Source organism: Carcharodon carcharias, chromosome 5 (genome assembly GCF_017639515.1).
Source record: "Carcharodon carcharias isolate sCarCar2 chromosome 5, sCarCar2.pri, whole genome shotgun sequence".
NCBI classification, from domain to species: Eukaryota; Metazoa; Chordata; class Chondrichthyes; order Lamniformes; family Lamnidae; genus Carcharodon; species Carcharodon carcharias.
Window position 1 is genome coordinate 98,026,096 of NC_054471.1, and position 16,981 is coordinate 98,043,076.

The 16,981-nt window shown below is 38.6% G+C and overlaps 2 protein-coding genes across 4 annotated transcripts in view; one reads left to right on the plus strand and one right to left on the minus strand.

Annotated features, from left to right (window-relative positions):
- LOC121278144 (angiopoietin-2-like) overlaps positions 1–8,906 on the plus strand; it is a 101,738-nt gene extending 92,832 nt beyond the window's left edge. The window contains exons 8-9 of the mRNA XM_041188258.1: positions 3,168–3,298; positions 8,017–8,906. Of these exons, the coding sequence (XP_041044192.1) occupies positions 3,168–3,298; positions 8,017–8,177 (292 nt within the window). The 3' untranslated portion in view covers positions 8,178–8,906. The remainder of the gene's footprint in view (positions 1–3,167; positions 3,299–8,016) is intronic.
- The window catches only part of mcph1 (microcephalin 1), a 363,873-nt gene that overhangs the window by 199,406 nt on the left and 147,486 nt on the right, over positions 1–16,981 (minus strand). The gene's annotated exons all lie outside the window — the stretch shown is intronic.

Here is a 16,981-nt window from a genome sequence, read left to right on the forward strand (position 1 = left end):
TTTCAATAAGCTCATCTCTCATTCTTCTGAACTCCAATGAATATAGGCCCAACCTTTCCACATAAGATAATCCCTTCCTTCATCCCAAAAATTAACCTAGTGAACTTTTTCTGAACTGCCTCCAAAGCAAGTAAATCCCTCCTTAAATAAGGAGACCAAAGCTGTATGCAGTACTCAAGGAGTGGTCTTATCAATGCCCGCACAACAGTAGCAAGACACCCCCACTTTTATAACCACCCCCCTTGCAATTAATGCCAACATCCCATTTACTTGCTGTACCAGCATACTAACTTTTTGTGCGTCGTGTACGATCATTCAGATCTCTCTTACAGCAGCATTCTGTAGAATTGCTCCATTTAAATAATATTTTGCTTTTCTATTCTTCCTGTCAAAGAGGATAATTTCACATTTCCCACATTATATTCCATCTGCCAAATCTTTGCCCACTCACATAACTTCTCTATATCCCTTTGCAGGCTCTGTGCCCTCTTTACAACTGGCTTTCACACCCATCTTTGTATCCAGTCCCTTCATCCACATCATTAACATGGAATGAAAATAGTTGAGGCACCAGCACTGATCTCTGTGGCACCCCACCAGTTACAATTTGCCAACCTGAAAATGACCCATTTATCCCAACTCTGTTTTCGACTAGCTAGTCAATCCTCTATCCATGCCAAGATATTACTCCCAACACTAGGAGCCCTAATTGTGTGCACCTTAGCGAGTGTCTTTTGGAAATCCAGATTCACTACTGGTTCCTCTTTATCCACTCTGCATCCTCAAAGAATTATGATAAATTTGTTGAATGCGATTTTCCTTTCATAAAACTATGTCAACTCTGCTTGATTGTATTATGATTTTCCAAATGTTCTGCTACTACTATGGATTCCTACATTCTCCTAATGAGGTGCTAACTGGCCTATAGCTTCCTGCTTTCTGTCTCTTCCTTTATCGAATAAGGCTGTCACTTACGCAATTTTCCAATCTGGAAGGACCTTTCCAAATTTAGGGAATTTTAGAAAATTACAATCAATGGATCCACCATCTCCATAGCCAATGCTTTGAATAGCCTAGGATGCGGGCCAACAGGTCTAGGGGACTTGTCAGCCTTGAGTCCCACTAGTTTGCCTAGACCTTTTTCTCCAGCGATAATGATTGCTTTAACATTGTTTCAATGAAGCTCAACACAAGTTTGAGGAACAGCAAAACAGCTACTCATCTTTCAGCTAGGCACATCACAGCCTTCCAGACTGAACAATGGTTCAATCATTTCAATACGCCTCCAATTTTTAGGGCAGCAGCAGTTGGTGATGATTCTGCCATTCCCTTTTACGTTTCCTCTAAGCCCATCTTTTGTTTTTTCACTGGTCCTTTACCATCAGTTCCTTTTTGCCTTTTCTAATCATCTAATCTGTTGTGCTTTCCATATTATTACAGACTCTCCCTTTTGTACTTTCTTCCATTCACTGCTTCTTAAAACCTATTCCATCTCTAACTCTTTCCAGTTCTTACAAAAGGTCATTAACCTAAAACATTAACTTTGTTTCTCTCTCAACAAATGCTGCCAACAGTTTCTGTTTTCATTTCAGATTTCCAGCACCCTCATTGTATCGCTTTTGTAACAATACACTCACATTTGATAAGCAGGTTCACAATTTCCAGTATACGTATTATATAATATTTGAGGATGTAACAAGCAGGTTGGATAAAGGGGAACCAATAAATGTATTTTGATTTCCAAAAGGCATTTGATAAGATGCCACATGAAAGGTTACTATGCAAGATAAGAGCACATGGTGTGGGGCTGACATATTAGCATGGATAGAGGACTAGCTAACTAACAGGAAACAGAGAGTCAGGACAAATGAGTCATTTTCAGAATGGCAAACTGTAACTAGTGGAATGCCACAGGGATTTGTGCTGAAGTTTCAACTATTTATGATCTATATTAATGACTTGGGTGAAAGGACTGACTGTATTGTAGCCAAATTTGCTGACGATATGAAGATAGGTAGGAAAGCAAGTTGTGAGGAGGATACAAAGAGCCTTCAAAGCATAAAGACAGGTTAAATGATTAGGCAAAAAATTGACGGATGGAGTATAATGTGAGAAAATGTGAGATTGTCCACTTTGACATTAAGAATAGAAAAGCAGAATATTATTTCAATGGAGAGAGAAAATACAGAATGCTGAAGTACAAAGGGAACTGGATGTTCTTGTACATGAACCACCAAAAGTCAGCATGCAGGTAAAACAAGTAATTAAAAGGGCAAACAAAATGTTGGCCTTTATTGCAAAGGGGATGGAGTATAAAAGTTGGGAAGTCCTACTACAACGGTACAGGGCACTGGTGAGACCGCACCTCGAACAATGTGTATGGTTTTGGTTGCCTTAAGGTGGGGCATATTTACATTAGAAGCAGTTCAGAGAAAATTCAGTAAGCTTATGCCTGAATGAGGAGTTTGTCTTATGATGGAATTTTGAGCAGGTTGGGTAAGGGTCTCTCATTTAAACCACAGATTAGGAGAAATTTCTTCTCTCAGAGGGTTCATTGGACTTTGGAATTCTCTTCCGCAGAGAGCAGTGGAGGTTAGGCCATTGAATATATTCAAGGTTAAGTTAGACAAATTCTTAATGGACAAGGGAGTCAAGGGTAATGGTTGGGTGGGTTGTGGGAGACGGGGGGAGGGTAGGCAAGAAAATGAAGTTAAGGCCCAATCAGATCAGCCATGATCTTACTGAATGTCAGAGCAGACTTGGGTGGCCAAATAGCTTACTCCTGCTCCTATTTATATTCTTATGTACAGATGGTTACAAAGAGCTGTCCTTATAATTTTCCCTTCAAGAGCTTTATTGCTTCCCAGGTTCAGTTCAATTATGTTTACATCAAGTCAATAAAAAGTCCAAACACCTTGTTTTAATAACGAGCATTAAAGGAAACTGGGCTTCACCATAGTGTAAAATTAAAGTTATGGCACAATTAATCCTAGAAGTTGTATTATAAAATTGATGTTAACTCCTGGAGGCTGTCTGGGTTCTTTTTGTGAATACTGTTTGACAACTTTATTAACTGTCCTGAGTGGGACACTGCTAATTTACTCAACTGATTGAGTGACTTAATGGATAAAAATAATATATTCTTCCCTGATCTATTCCTTCTACAGAATTCATCTTAAAGGCTACAGTGGGACAGCAGGCAGGATAAGCAGTCTCAGCCATCTGGGAAATGATTTTAGCACTAAAGATTCAGACAATGACAAATGCCTTTGCAATTGCGCAAAAATGGCATCAGGAGGTAAGATTGTTGTTTTCCATCTTTTTGTTTTAGAGAGACATGCATGGATCCTTGGAAAACATAAAAAGGTGTCAAAACATGTGAGCAAAAGCAATGGTCCGGGCCATTAATTTATGATAGTTATTTTCCATTTTCATAGGATTCTGGGGATTTTACCTGTGTTTCAAGATCACATTCCAGAATTCCATCTGCTTATAATTAAGCAGATTTATGGTGACTAAATAAGTAATGTTTTTATTGCATAGGATGTTAGGGTTTTTCTAGTAAGTTTAGCAGTGTTTTGGGGTCTGAATTTCACAATTCCAGTTGTTTTCCCAAGAAAACCTCAAATCAATGACTTTTGCATGAATATATCACTTGCCAAGTGGATTTTGAATGTTAGACTCCCAAAGCTGTTAGAAAGATTTTGCTCTTGTTTTGTAATTTGAAAAGACAGTCTGAATTAATATTAAGTACTTATGTTTGTAGTTTGGAACGCAACGATTTATGGATTCAGACATTGTGGAAACATTACACAAGTACAAATTTGCTGGCTTGTAGTCTGCCCCACTAAAATGTTCTCCTCAGTGCCTTGCAATGAGCAAACAAATACCTTGTATTGCTTTGGTTATTTTTATAATTGGATGCCTTGCACATGGAATGTCTCACATTAAATGAGACCAAATGTGCCCAATGAGTCACCTAAAGGCACATATGCTAGTGTGTACCATTGCCAATGAGTATATCACTGTCACAATTCTCGAAGTGCAACCTAAGCCTACAACATTCTCTGCCATCTGGAAAAGGAGGCTGGGGCAAACACACAGAATATTGTGGCATTTTCTGTAAATAACCAACACTGCTGTCAATCATTAAAACAATTAAAAAAAAATACAGCAGATCCTGGAAATCTGAAATAAACATGTTATGAGATAGGGATGGGAGAGGCCAAGGAAGAATTTAAACAAAAGAACGAGAACTTTAAAATTGAGGCATTGTTAGACTAGAACCCAATGTTAATCATCAAGCAGGTTGGTGATGGGCAAATAGGACATTAATAAATTACAATTCATTGTCTCCAGTTGAGTGCAATGATCCTCCATTATGTCAGCCTTCACATCCAACTCAAAAAAGGTCATAATTGTTGAGCCAGCCAAAATGCTTCACAATCAGGAGTCTTTAAAGCTTAAGGATTGGAATACCAGGATGGTGTGTTGCATCCCTGGTGCAAGGGTCAAGGAGTGGCTGCAGGACATTCTTCTGGGGCATGGTGATCAGCCAGAGGTTGTGGTCCATGTTGGTACCAATGACGTAGGTAGAAAAGGGGATGAGATCCTGAAAACAGATTTCAGGGATCTAGGGAGGAGAATGAAAAGCAGTACCTCTAAAGCAGTAATCTCAGGATTACTCCTAATCCACATGCAAGTGAATATAGAAATAGGAGAATAGAACACTTGAACACATGGCTGGAAAGCTGGTGTAGGAGAGAGAGCATCAGATTTCTGTGGCATTGGGATCAGTTCTGGGGAAGGTGGGACCTGTACAAGCTGGATGGTTTACAACAGGACTGGGATGAATATCCTCACAGAGAGATTTGATAGTGCTGTTGGTGGGGGGATGGGAGGAGTTAAACTAGATTGGCAGGGGATTGGGAACCTGAGGGCAAATTCAGAGCAGGGAGCAGTTGATGGAGAATTAGTGAATGAATCTGAAAGACCGAAGACGTACAGGTTAAAATGTGTACAGCACAGGAATTTGACAGTGTTAAAAGCTGTGTATGCGAATGCAAGGAGTATAGCAAACAAAGCTGATGAGTTGAGGGCACAAATAGATATATGACAGCATGATATCATCGCTATAACAGGAATTTGGCTTAAAGAGGAGCAAAAATGGCAGCTCAACATCCCTGGATATAGAGTTTTCAGGCAGGAGAGACAGCGGGATAAAAAAGGTGGGGGTTAAAGAAACAATTACAGCTGTGAGAAGGGATGATATACTAAATGAGGCCATATGGGTTAAGCTCAGAAATAGAAAAGGGGCAGCCACATTGCTACGAGTGTACTATAGATCCCCAAACAGTGGAAGGGAGTTAGAAGAGCAAATATGTAGGCAAATCTCTGAGTGCAGAAACAATAGGGCAGTAATAGTTGGAGGGTCCAACTACCCTAATATCAGTTGGGATACAAACAGTGTGAAGGGCACAGAAGGCACAAAATTCTTGAACCACATTCAAGAGAATTTTTTCAGCCAGCACGTAACAAGCCCAATAAGAGGGGGCACAATTCTAGATTTAGTCTTAGGAAATGAAACTGGGTCAGTGGATGAAGTAGCAGTGGGGGACCATTTTGGAGACAGTGACCATAATACAGTTAGATTTAGCACCATTATGGAAAAGGACAAAGGTAGAATAGGAGTAAAAGTTCTAAATTGGGAGAAGGCAAATTTTTCAAAGCTGAGAGGCAAGCTGGTGAAAGTGAACTGGATATAATACTAGAACGGAAAACAGTGTCAAATCAGTGGGAGGTATTCTAAAGCAAGAATCCATGGGCACAGTGTAGGCATGTTCCCATAAAGATAAAGGGTGGTATTGCCAAATCTGGAGGGCCCTGGTTATCCAGAAGCATAAAGGGTAAAATAAAGCAGAAAGGGAGAGTTTCTGACAATCATAAAAAGCTGAAAGTACAGGGGTGAAGTAAAAAAGGAAATTAGGAAAGCAAAGAGAGGATACTAAAAAATACTGGCAGGTAAAATCAAAGAAAACCTAAAGATGTTTTACCAGTATATTAAGACCAAGAGGATAACTAAGGAAAGGGTAGGGCCTATCAGAGGTGTACATGATAACTTGTGCGTTGATGCTGAAGATGTGGGCAGGGTTCTCAATGAGTACTTTGTCTCTGTCTTTACTACGGTCAGACATTCTAGTTAAAGAAGAAGAGTGTGAAATATTTGATAATGAAAGTAGTACTAGAGGGACTAGCATCCTTGAAGGTGGATAAATCACCAGGGCTGAATGTATTGTATCCCTGGTTGTTAAAGGCAACCACGGAGAAAATAGTGGATACTCTGAGGATCATTTTCCAATCCTCACTAGATACAAGCGAGGTACAAAGGATTGGAGGTCTGTGAAAGTTGTACCAATATTTAAAAGGGTTGTGAGGGATAGGCCGGAAAATTATAGGCAGTTCTGTCTGACTCTGATGGTGGGCATATTATTGGTGTTAATTCTGAGAGACAGGATACACTATCACTTATAAAGGCAGGGGTTGATCAGAGATAGTCAGCATGGTTCTGTTAGGAGATTGGTGTTTTACCAACTTCATTGAATTTTTTGAGGAAGTACCAAGGAGGATTGATGAAAGTAATGCAGTGGATGTTGTCTACATGGATTTTAATAAGGCATTTGACAAGGTCCCACAGGGCAGACTGACCAGAAAAGTGAGATCCCATGGGATACAGGGGAAGGTGGTAAATTGGTGGTTGAGGTTGAAACGCTCAACTCATTTAAAAGCTACCTGGATATGCACCTGAAGTGCTGTAACCCACAAGGTTACAGACCAGATGCTGGAAAGTGGGGTTAAAAATGAATGGCTAGGTTTTTTTTCCTCTTTATGGCTGGCACCGACATGATAGGCTGAATGGCCTTTTTCTGTGCCTTACCTTTTCTATCATACCATGGGTTAGTAGCTTACCTTTCACGCTAGTTAGAACATTTGAAATAAAAGCAAAAACTGCTAGAAATACTCAATAGGTCTGGCCTCATCCATGGAGACAGTAATAGAGTTAACAATTCAGGTCTGTGAACTTTCATCAGAACTGGGAAAAGTTAGAAATGTAATAGGTTTTGAGCAAGTGAAGTGGGGGAGGATGGGAAGAACTAAAGGGAAGGTCTGTGATAAGATAGAGGGTAGGAGAGATTAAAGGACAAAGATTTCATGGTGCAAAGCCAATGGGACAAGTAAAAAAAAAATAAGTAAAGAAGCAAAAGATGGGTCTGGAAGTATAAATAATAGATCAATTTTACTTTTGGGATATTGTACTCCTGTGTAATCTGAGCTCTTAGCATTAAAAGTTGTATTACTGAAAAAAGAGAAAGGTAGTCAAAGCTTTTTGTCATCAGGACATCAGCACTTATTAGAACAAGATGTAAGGATGCCAACTTTCATAGAAATCACAAGTTATAATGCACGAGAAAAAGGATGCTGACTCAACAACAATTCAGCTCTGATTGGTCGAGATATTGCCATGGCAAATGCACCATGGAGCTATTGTCCCCAAGCTTTCGTTTATTCAAAAAAGGTACAGTGGCTGAACATATTCCTTTTGCATGCAGAAGACAGGTCATTGCATATGAATATATCTAGCTACTAGCAAGTGTAAGTGAGCTACATTGCGAGCCCAACTGATAATGTTAAATTGGTTGTTAGTGTAATTCTTGGCACACTCTGGATTGTTTTGCAAAAGGCTACCCAGATAATGTCTGAAAGCAATATTAAAAGAGAGGAAATAAAAACTAAACAAACTGTTTCCAACTCAAAAACCTCTGCCTTCATCTTGTTTCATTTTTCTTTGCTAGTTTGGTTTCTCTCTTACTTCCTTTACTTAATTGTTTTAAAACTTAACCTTCATTTGTAATCCTCAAAGTAGACTCAATCTGAATTCCACAGAGAAAAGCATATCTATTGTAGCTTCTGACATCTGCCCCCATTTGATGTTTTCTATTGTATTTTTTCCCCTCACAGGATGGTGGTTTGATGCCTGTGGTCCATCCAACCTGAATGGATTATACTACTCAGCAGGGCAGAATACAAATAGATTCAATGGAATCAAATGGTACTACTGGAAAGGGTCAGGATACTCTCTGAAAGCTACCACTATGATGATCAGACCTGCAGACTTCTGATTATGATTCTTGCACATGGGTTGTTTTTGTTAGTTCATATGATGTATAAAGACATTTTTCAGCAAATCTGTAAAGACACACTTACTACTATATTTAAAATATTGACTAATATGTATACCATGCATTAATATTTTAAGTTGTTTGTTTGAAAGCAAAGAAGCCAGGGCTCCAACGAACAAAATGGGCAAAATTGCTTGTGAATTGCTTTGCATCTATTTTTATAATAGTCAGTTCCACTTTATGGGGAAGCTTTGTTTTGATTATAGAGATAAACACTGGGAATACTAAAATGTCATCTGAAATTGAATCCCTGGAAGAGGTTATATTTTATCTTAGAGACACTACTAAGTGTAGTCATATAGGAAACTAAATGCTTTATATTTCAGATAGTATGTTAATGAGTAATGAATACTTGAGCATCTCCCCATGACAATGATTTCAACAGAAAGTTGTTCTTAAGAAAATTAATATTGATCTCCAAAGAAATGGAAACTGGAATTGTGAAAGATCAAAAGTACAATTAAAGAGAAAAACACATTTAAGATTCAAAATTAAAGTTATTTCAAAATAATCTTGCCCACTAATAAGCTTTTGTTTTGGACTTACAATCAAAAATAGTCTTCTTACAGACCACAAAGTATATTTCACCAAATCGATGTTTGAACTTTTTTTCTTGGAAAAAATTAAAATCTTTTTTAAAAAAACTACAATAAAATTCCCCTGGTGCCATTGTGTTATGATCTACACAATTTATGCCATTATCAGCATTGCTTTGAACGTTTTGAAAATTGTTTTTTTAGATTATCTGACAGAAGTATACATTTTGCTCCAGAAATTTAAATTTCACATACAATTACAATATATGGTCATCCATCGGAAGAAAAAAATACTGATAAGGATACTGTCCCTTTGCACTGCAATTTCAGTTGGATAACTAATGTATTTAATATCTTGTTTGCATTACATTCTGAGCTCTTTAATTGGAGGAGGTAGCAGTGATCAATGCAACACAGGAAATAGTCAGCTTCTAAACAGCAACAGGTTAGAAACAGAATTGGTGGTTAGAATGAGAAGATTTTTAGATGGAATCTGAACTTCATCAAAGAACATTATTCCTTATTCATTCAATTTCCATAAAAATTTAAAATTCTCCCAAAGTAGCAAAAAGACTTTGGAGTAATTGGGACTCCAAAATCACAAGTATTTCTATCAGTTTGAGGCAATGTGGTTTACCATATTGACATCCCGGATCAAAACAATGTCCTTTGGCAAAACCAAGTTATAGCAAGTACCTGTTCTTCAGATGTAATTGAGAAAAAACTTCAATAGTTGGGCTCTATAAGAACTATAGACAGAATAAGTTTGAACATTGGTCTTTAATTCTTGCTCGGAGAGAAATTTTTGATTTATCGGGGAGTCAAAAGTTAGGGGAAAAGCAAATAAGTGGAGTTGAGCCAAAATCAGATCAGCCATGGTCTTATTGAATGGTTTAGTAGGCTTGAGGGGCCATATGGTCTCTCTTGATCACCCATCTCTAATAACTGAAGCATTTACTTGAGGCTTGGGTCACATAGACAAAAAAAAATCTGGTCTTGTTTCTAAGTGCTCACATTATTTAAATATAAACCTAAGCACTGTGTTATATTTCATTCAATAAGAGAAACAAGATTTCTGAAGCAATCACTCAAAGGCAACTTTCAGGAAAAATCATAGATATGTTCTACTGTACTTAACATGACACAGTTGAACCAGCATCAAGATGCAAAGTTTGCTGACTCTCTATGCTCATGCAAGGGCCAGCGAAGTAACATTTCAATATAAGAAACTTAAGATCTCACAAACTAAACTAGATCAATAGATTCTCACAACAGTTTAAGACTGATAGAAGTGAATGAAATATGTGACTTTTCAGTTGCTTTATAGAATCAGCACCTGTCAAATTGTTACATGGATTTGCTTGGGGGAAAAAGCATATATTTAAGGTTGTACGTTTTGACGATGTAATGACACTTGTATGATCCTCTTTATTCCTAGCCTCAAATTGCTCCCCCAACGACACTTCAACCTGATAATATACAGTTTGTTTCTTTTCATTCAAATTATCTAATAATTCTAATTTTTAACTTTTTTAAAGTTTGTGTCATTTATGCTGCTTAATTCACATGATCTTATTAAATAATTTTGATATAAGAAAAGCCTACATTATCAGGAATAGAGTTTACAGTTCAAATACTCTGTCCTGATACAACCCAAATTTGGAAGATAGGAACTTGTATTGTAAATGTCCTGCTTGACAGTTATTACAACTCAAAAGAAAATGAAATTTTACAGGCACAATATTAAGAATAATTAAAATCCTCGTGACAACACTGGGTAAGAGCAGATAATAAGCTGTTATCTCAGCCACATATAATCTAAAAATTTCTAGTGTAGCATGACAATGCCACCACACAGTAGTTAAGCAAGTTACACCATTAAAGCATGAAGAAATCTGATCGCACTGGGGCCCTTGGGTTTGACCTAATTGTGTATAGGAACATCAATATTGTCAGATGAAATGGCTGCAGCAAAAGCAACAAACAGCAACAAACTATGAATGAGAACAAATGCACCAACTTTGCATTATGATTAAGGTTTGATTGGCAGATCACAGACTCTGTAATAACACTGAAGTAGATCTGAATTTAGTGCTCAAAGGGGCATAATCACTACAATCATCGCATTAATATATTATCCATTAACTACAATGCAGTTTCATTGCTTGTTCTCATTTTCAAAGTTACAATTGACCAAAAGTGCTCAGATAAAATTTTGTCTTCTTGTTATTCATGCTTGTAAAATGTTTTACTACTGATAGGAAGTAGTTAACAACTGGTATTCTGAAATGGTGCAACGCTTTCTGGCAGTGTACATTGGACAAGGTTACTTGTTTAAAGCAAAGTGGCATGGCTTCATAAGTAGAAAGACAAGCACTAAAATAAGTAACCAAATTCTAGTATGTAAAAGAGACACTGCTGAACCAATGGTAAAAAAACTGTATTGCAAAGCACCTATTCAGAGTACAACAGCATGACAAGTCACCCAGTGCTCAGTTACATTTGAGTTGAACATAGCATATATCATGTAAAAAGATACTACCGTTGATCGCAACATATAAGACGATCCCATATTTTCGCCCCAAAAATGACATTTTTGCATATATTTGGCGCACAATATTTACACTCGCATTTGTAGCCAGCCTCAATTTGTCACCAACAAATGGATATTTCACTTACTGGTAACTTATAACTGAGTGCAAGGGATCAATATGGCGATATGCAGTTTGTTGCAAAGATGCATGGGAGTTGAAGACACATTCACAACTAGTAGAACGCACGTGGCGAATGACAAAGGTGGTATCCACCCATACTGGCAGTTCGCTTTTATATTTGATGTATAAGTCGACCCTCGTTTTTGGAAGAGTTTTTCAAAGCTTCAAAGGTGGAATTATGTGTTGATGTTTATGGTAATCTTCAATCATGGCACTTCCTAGTTCCCAATAATGGGATAATAAGATGACATTTTCAAGCACATCACTAATCACTGGTCCTTATTTCAGATGTACAATATTTACATATAGCAACACAATCTGCATTCTCATTGGAAATAATCTTTAAAGAAAAAACGTCTGAACAACCACTTGATTTTTTTCCCTTATTCCACTGTATGTAAAAAGCTACACTAATCTTGTTAGTTCTTTGTCTGAAGAAGACACCATTCAGACCTTGGTATGGCCAGAGTCCTAAAACAGATATAAAAGGAACTAGCTTCTCACCATGTTAGCTAATGAAGTAATGAAGAGTAAGTTGTGAGGGAGTTTTGCGAGGTTGAACCAAATAATGTGGAGGACTACACAAAAGGGGTGGGGGGGTGGGGCACAAATCTTTCCTCCTCATAGGGTCAGTTTGGCAGCTCTTGTGCCTCTGAATCAAAATTTGTGGGTACAACTTCCAGTCCAAATCATGTAATCTGGGCTGACACTTCAGCGCAGTACCGAGGGAGTGCTACATTGTCAGAGGTGCTACCTTTCAGTGAGGTATTAAGCCAATGAGGATCCCCTGGTGACCTGTTTTAAGATTCATCCCTAAATCAACATTACTGAACAATCAGATTAACTGGTCATCCATCTCATTTGCTGTTTGTGGAATCTTGCTGTATGCTTTAAAACAGTAGAGACAATAGTTCAAAAACAAATAATTGAGCGTGAAACACTTTGGGATATCCTGGAGACTTAACAAGGCATTATATAAATGCACATTATTACTTGATTAATTCTTAAAAAAAAGATTTGCATTTCTTTTAGCTTCTTTTACAACCTCAGGACACCCCAAGGTGCTTGACACTGTAGTACATTTTGAAGTATGATCATTCTTACGTAGGAAACACAGCAGCAAGGTTCTACAGTAGCAATATGATAATAACCACATAATGCTTTGTTAGTGATACTGGTTAAGGGATAAATACACTGCAGAAAACTTCCCTGCTCTCCTTTGAAATAGCCTGTGGGAACTTTAAATCCACCTGAGAGGGTCACTCCGACAATGTAGCAATCTCTCTGTACTGCACTAAAAATCTAGAAGTATCTGTAGTGGGACTTTAATCATCTGATTCAGAGACTAGCACAATCACTGAATCACAGCTGACACCATGATGTACATGTTTTATTTTGTAACTCCATATACACCTGCAATAGTATACCTAACCAATGCAAAGATTGGAAATGGCAAACATATATTTAGGCCAGCTTGAACACTGCAGCATATAAGCACTTGGCCATCCTGAAATGTTCAGTTAAGACAACAAACAAAGCAAAAATGTAGTACAACTGATGTGCAGTGCAAACATGTAGATGATTCCTGGAAATAAATCTTAATCCACTTGCATCGCTAATCTCAAAAACTACTCTACCCACATGTCATGCAAGACAACGTGGGACCCACTGCCTATGCCCAATTTATCTACACTAAGATGAAGGCAAGTCAAGTAACTGCTGAAAAGGCACACAATTTCGGCACAGCAGGTAGGTTCAAAGGGCAGGTTAATTACCTTGCTTAAGAAAAGGTTCATGTCCTTCAAGGGAAAAACCCATAGCATAAAATGTTGCTTTTCCCAGCATCTGTCATACACCAAGGATTGTCCATCTGTTCCCTGCTACAATGGGTAGCAGGAAGAGATTGCAGATTGTTGGGTTGTAACTAAGTTTGGAAAGAACTCTACTGCATTTCTCATGTTTGTCAAGATCACTGTACACGAAGAATTCAGGTGTCACTTTTCGTGTACCACTTCCATTTTATACTGCAAATCTACAATATATTGAGTGTTCGGCACAAATTTCAGATCTCTCAACTCTTTATGACCTTGTGACATGAGTTAGTAAGTTGGGAGGTGGTAGATAGACAGTAGGGATAAAGAGAATTTACTTTGATTGGCATGATGTGACAAATGGTGATCCTCAGAGATCAGGAGTAGGGTCTCAGCTTTCACATATGTATCTTTGACTTGTATGAAAGAACAGAGAATTGTACAATTAAGGTTGCAGATGACACTAAATTAGCAGGTAGAGAAAGTTGTATAGATGGAAGCAGAAAATTTCAAAGGCTTACTGAGATTAAGTGACTAGGCAAAATTAGGACAGATGGCGTTCAAGGTGGGAAAGTGCAACATCATTCACTTTGGATGCAAGAAAGACAAAGTGGAATATTTCCTCATGGTGAAAGATGTGGAATTGTGAAGGAGCAAAGGGATTTGAGTCTCCGGGTACACAAATCAATTAAAACTAGTGCACTGGCACAAAAAGCAATTAATACAACTATTGGAATAACGACCTCTATCTCAAGGCAGTTGGAATGCAAAGGGGAGGAAGTTATGCCTCAGTCATACAGCATATTGGTGAGGCTCCATCTGGAGTAGTGCATTCAGTTTCAGGGCACCAAGCCTTATGAAGGGTTTATTGGTCTGGAAATGGTTACAGTGCAGATTCACTGAAATTATATCCATGCTTAAAGGGTTAAATTATGAGGACAGGTTGCATAAACTTGGGATGTATTCGCTTGAGTTTAGAAGGCTGAAGGGTGATCTAAATGAAGTGTTTAAATTGACAAAAAGATTCAATAGAGTAAATGCAAAGAAATTATCTCCTCTGGCAGGGCAATCCTGAGCAAGGGGGCATAATCTTAAAATTAAAGCTAGATCATGCACAAGTCAAAGCAAGAAGAATTATTTCCCCACAGAGTAAGAAATCTGGAATTCACTCTCCTAAAAGACTGCAAATGGTCTGTCAGTAGAGATTTTCAAGACTTTATATCAATTTCTTTTAGGTAAGGTCATCAAGGGATATGGATCAAAATTAATAAATAGGGTTGTTGTACAGATCATCCATAATCTAATTGAATGATGGAACAGGGTAAATGGCTGACTCCTGTTCCTATGTCAACACTCTCAGGATCTGGGCTATCAATCAGTTCCAATAATAGGAGATCCACCTCAAATGAGATATTTAGAGCCCAGAAATCCACTAGAGTACTGAAGCACCTGAGCCCCAGGGAAAATCGCTTCATTGACATCTCTGGCTCTTTGATCTATGCTGTCAATTGCACAATGTTTATTTACACAAGATAAAGCAGTTTCAAGTGGTTACAGCTTCTGCTATTGATACTTTAAAGGGTCTGGATAATTGCCACTTTTATTGGCCAGTAGAAAGAGTTTTTTTTAAGGAAGTGGAAAGTTATCAATGAATGACTGTTCTTTTAAAGTGCTTTTACACATCCTACTGTCACTGTCGGATTCAGTGGTTCTATATAGTGTATAGTAGGTGAATGAGCATGAAAGTGCCACAGCTTGGCATGGGGGCAAGAAGAGCCATAGGAGGTGGTGTGGGGCATACGTTAGTATGAGGGGCATAAGGGAGCTTAGGGTTTGGTTAAGGGGCATACCTAGGCATGGGGGGGGCATGAAGGCCATGGGGGTTGTGTGGGGTACATAACTTGGCATGGGGGGGGGGAATGAGGGGCCAGAGGGATTGAGGGGTACACCTTGGCATGGGGGGGAGTAAGAGGAGCCATGGGGGTTGGTTGGGGGCATACCATGAAATGGGGGGTATTAGGGGCCAGTAAAAGATGGGTGGAGGGTATGAGGTGGTATGGCTAGGGCATAGGGAGTGTGTGGGGGTGGGGAGTGATGAGGTGTGACAGGTGACGGCTGGTGGGCCTTTCCATTTTTATTATAACTGTGACGAAGACCCACAGCACTCTTCAGCCTGTGGCTGCTTCCAAAATTTCTCCCAGTTCGGCTGGCCCGACTGCTGCCTGCATGTGCTCGCTGGGAATAAAAATCCCATCTTTCTGAGCACTTTTTCCTAAGGAAGGCGAGCTGAGCTGGGCTAAGAAATTTCCTGACTCCTGCTACTGCTTCACGGATGAAAATCCAGCCCAATATTTCAGGTCAGTTGCCTTTTATCATAAGTGGAAAAAGTTAGAAATGTACTGTGTTTTAGGCATGTGGAAGTGAGGAGAGTGGAAAGAACAAAGGGAAATAGATTAAATGCCAAAAGATTTCATGATGCAAGGCCAAAGGGAGTAGTAATTGGACAAGAACCTAAAAGAGCGACTTGAGGAGGTGTGAATGGTAGGATCCTGAATAGTTGTCCAAAAGCAAAGGAAATACAAGAGAGGAAAAAAAAAACAGCAAAGAAAAACAAACAAATTGGAGTATAGATTACAATCTAAAATTGTTGAACTCAATATTGTGTCTAGGAGTCTGTAAAGTGCCCAGTCACAAGGTGAACTGCTGTTCCTTGAGCTTGCGTTGAGCTTCATTGGAACATTATGCTGTTGTTTGGTGATGTGCAACAGAATTCTGGTAGCTTCCATTCTGGCACACTACATGAGTACTCCTGTCAAAGGTTAAATGAATCATCATCATCTGAAGCACCTGTTTGTTTATGCACAGTTAGGCATCAATATTGCTAAAGCTAAAAACAAAAAAACTGCAGATGCTGGAAATCCAGAACAAAAACAGAATTACCTGGAAAAACTCAGCAGGTTTGGCAGCATCGGCGGAGAAAAAAAGAGTTGAAGTTTCGAGTCCTCATGACCCTTCGACAGAACTTGAGTAAATCCAAGAAAGAGGTGAAAAAGCCCTAAATCTAAATCTACCTGTGTTTTGTTCTGTCAGCTCCTCAAATGCTGGTCTGAAAGATTGGAAGAGTTCTCTCTAACTAATCACAAATCCTAGGTGCCAGAGCAGCACCAGGAATGCAGGGGTGGATATATTTATCTCAGAGAGATTGCACCACTGATAAGATGAACTTGTGCTTACATCGACATAAACAAGAGTACCATGTATTTTCGGTATGATGTAGCCAAGTTAAATTTATTACATTTCCTGTTGGTTTCACTAATTTCAATATTGAATCATGATTCTTTCAGGTCTTGGCTATAGGATGAATGCATTCAGGGATCTCCTATAATGCAAGAAAGAATTGATATTCATTAAAGGTCTTCCACAACCTCACAGCATTCTAAAATGCTTCATAACCAATGGAGGTCTTCTGTCTCACGACTGACACTTTATTTGTTCTTAGTGTCTTTAATAAAAGTGCCTTTTCACTGAGTTAGAGTTCGAGATCTTGCTTTGATTTGATTAAACCTTTGACATTCTGATAATCAGGGCACCTTCTAAAGGACGGATTTGGTCTGTCAGGCCATACTGCTGAACTAGGTGCAGCCTTTCTAGTTGGAAAATGAGAACTTCTGCCATTCATTTTG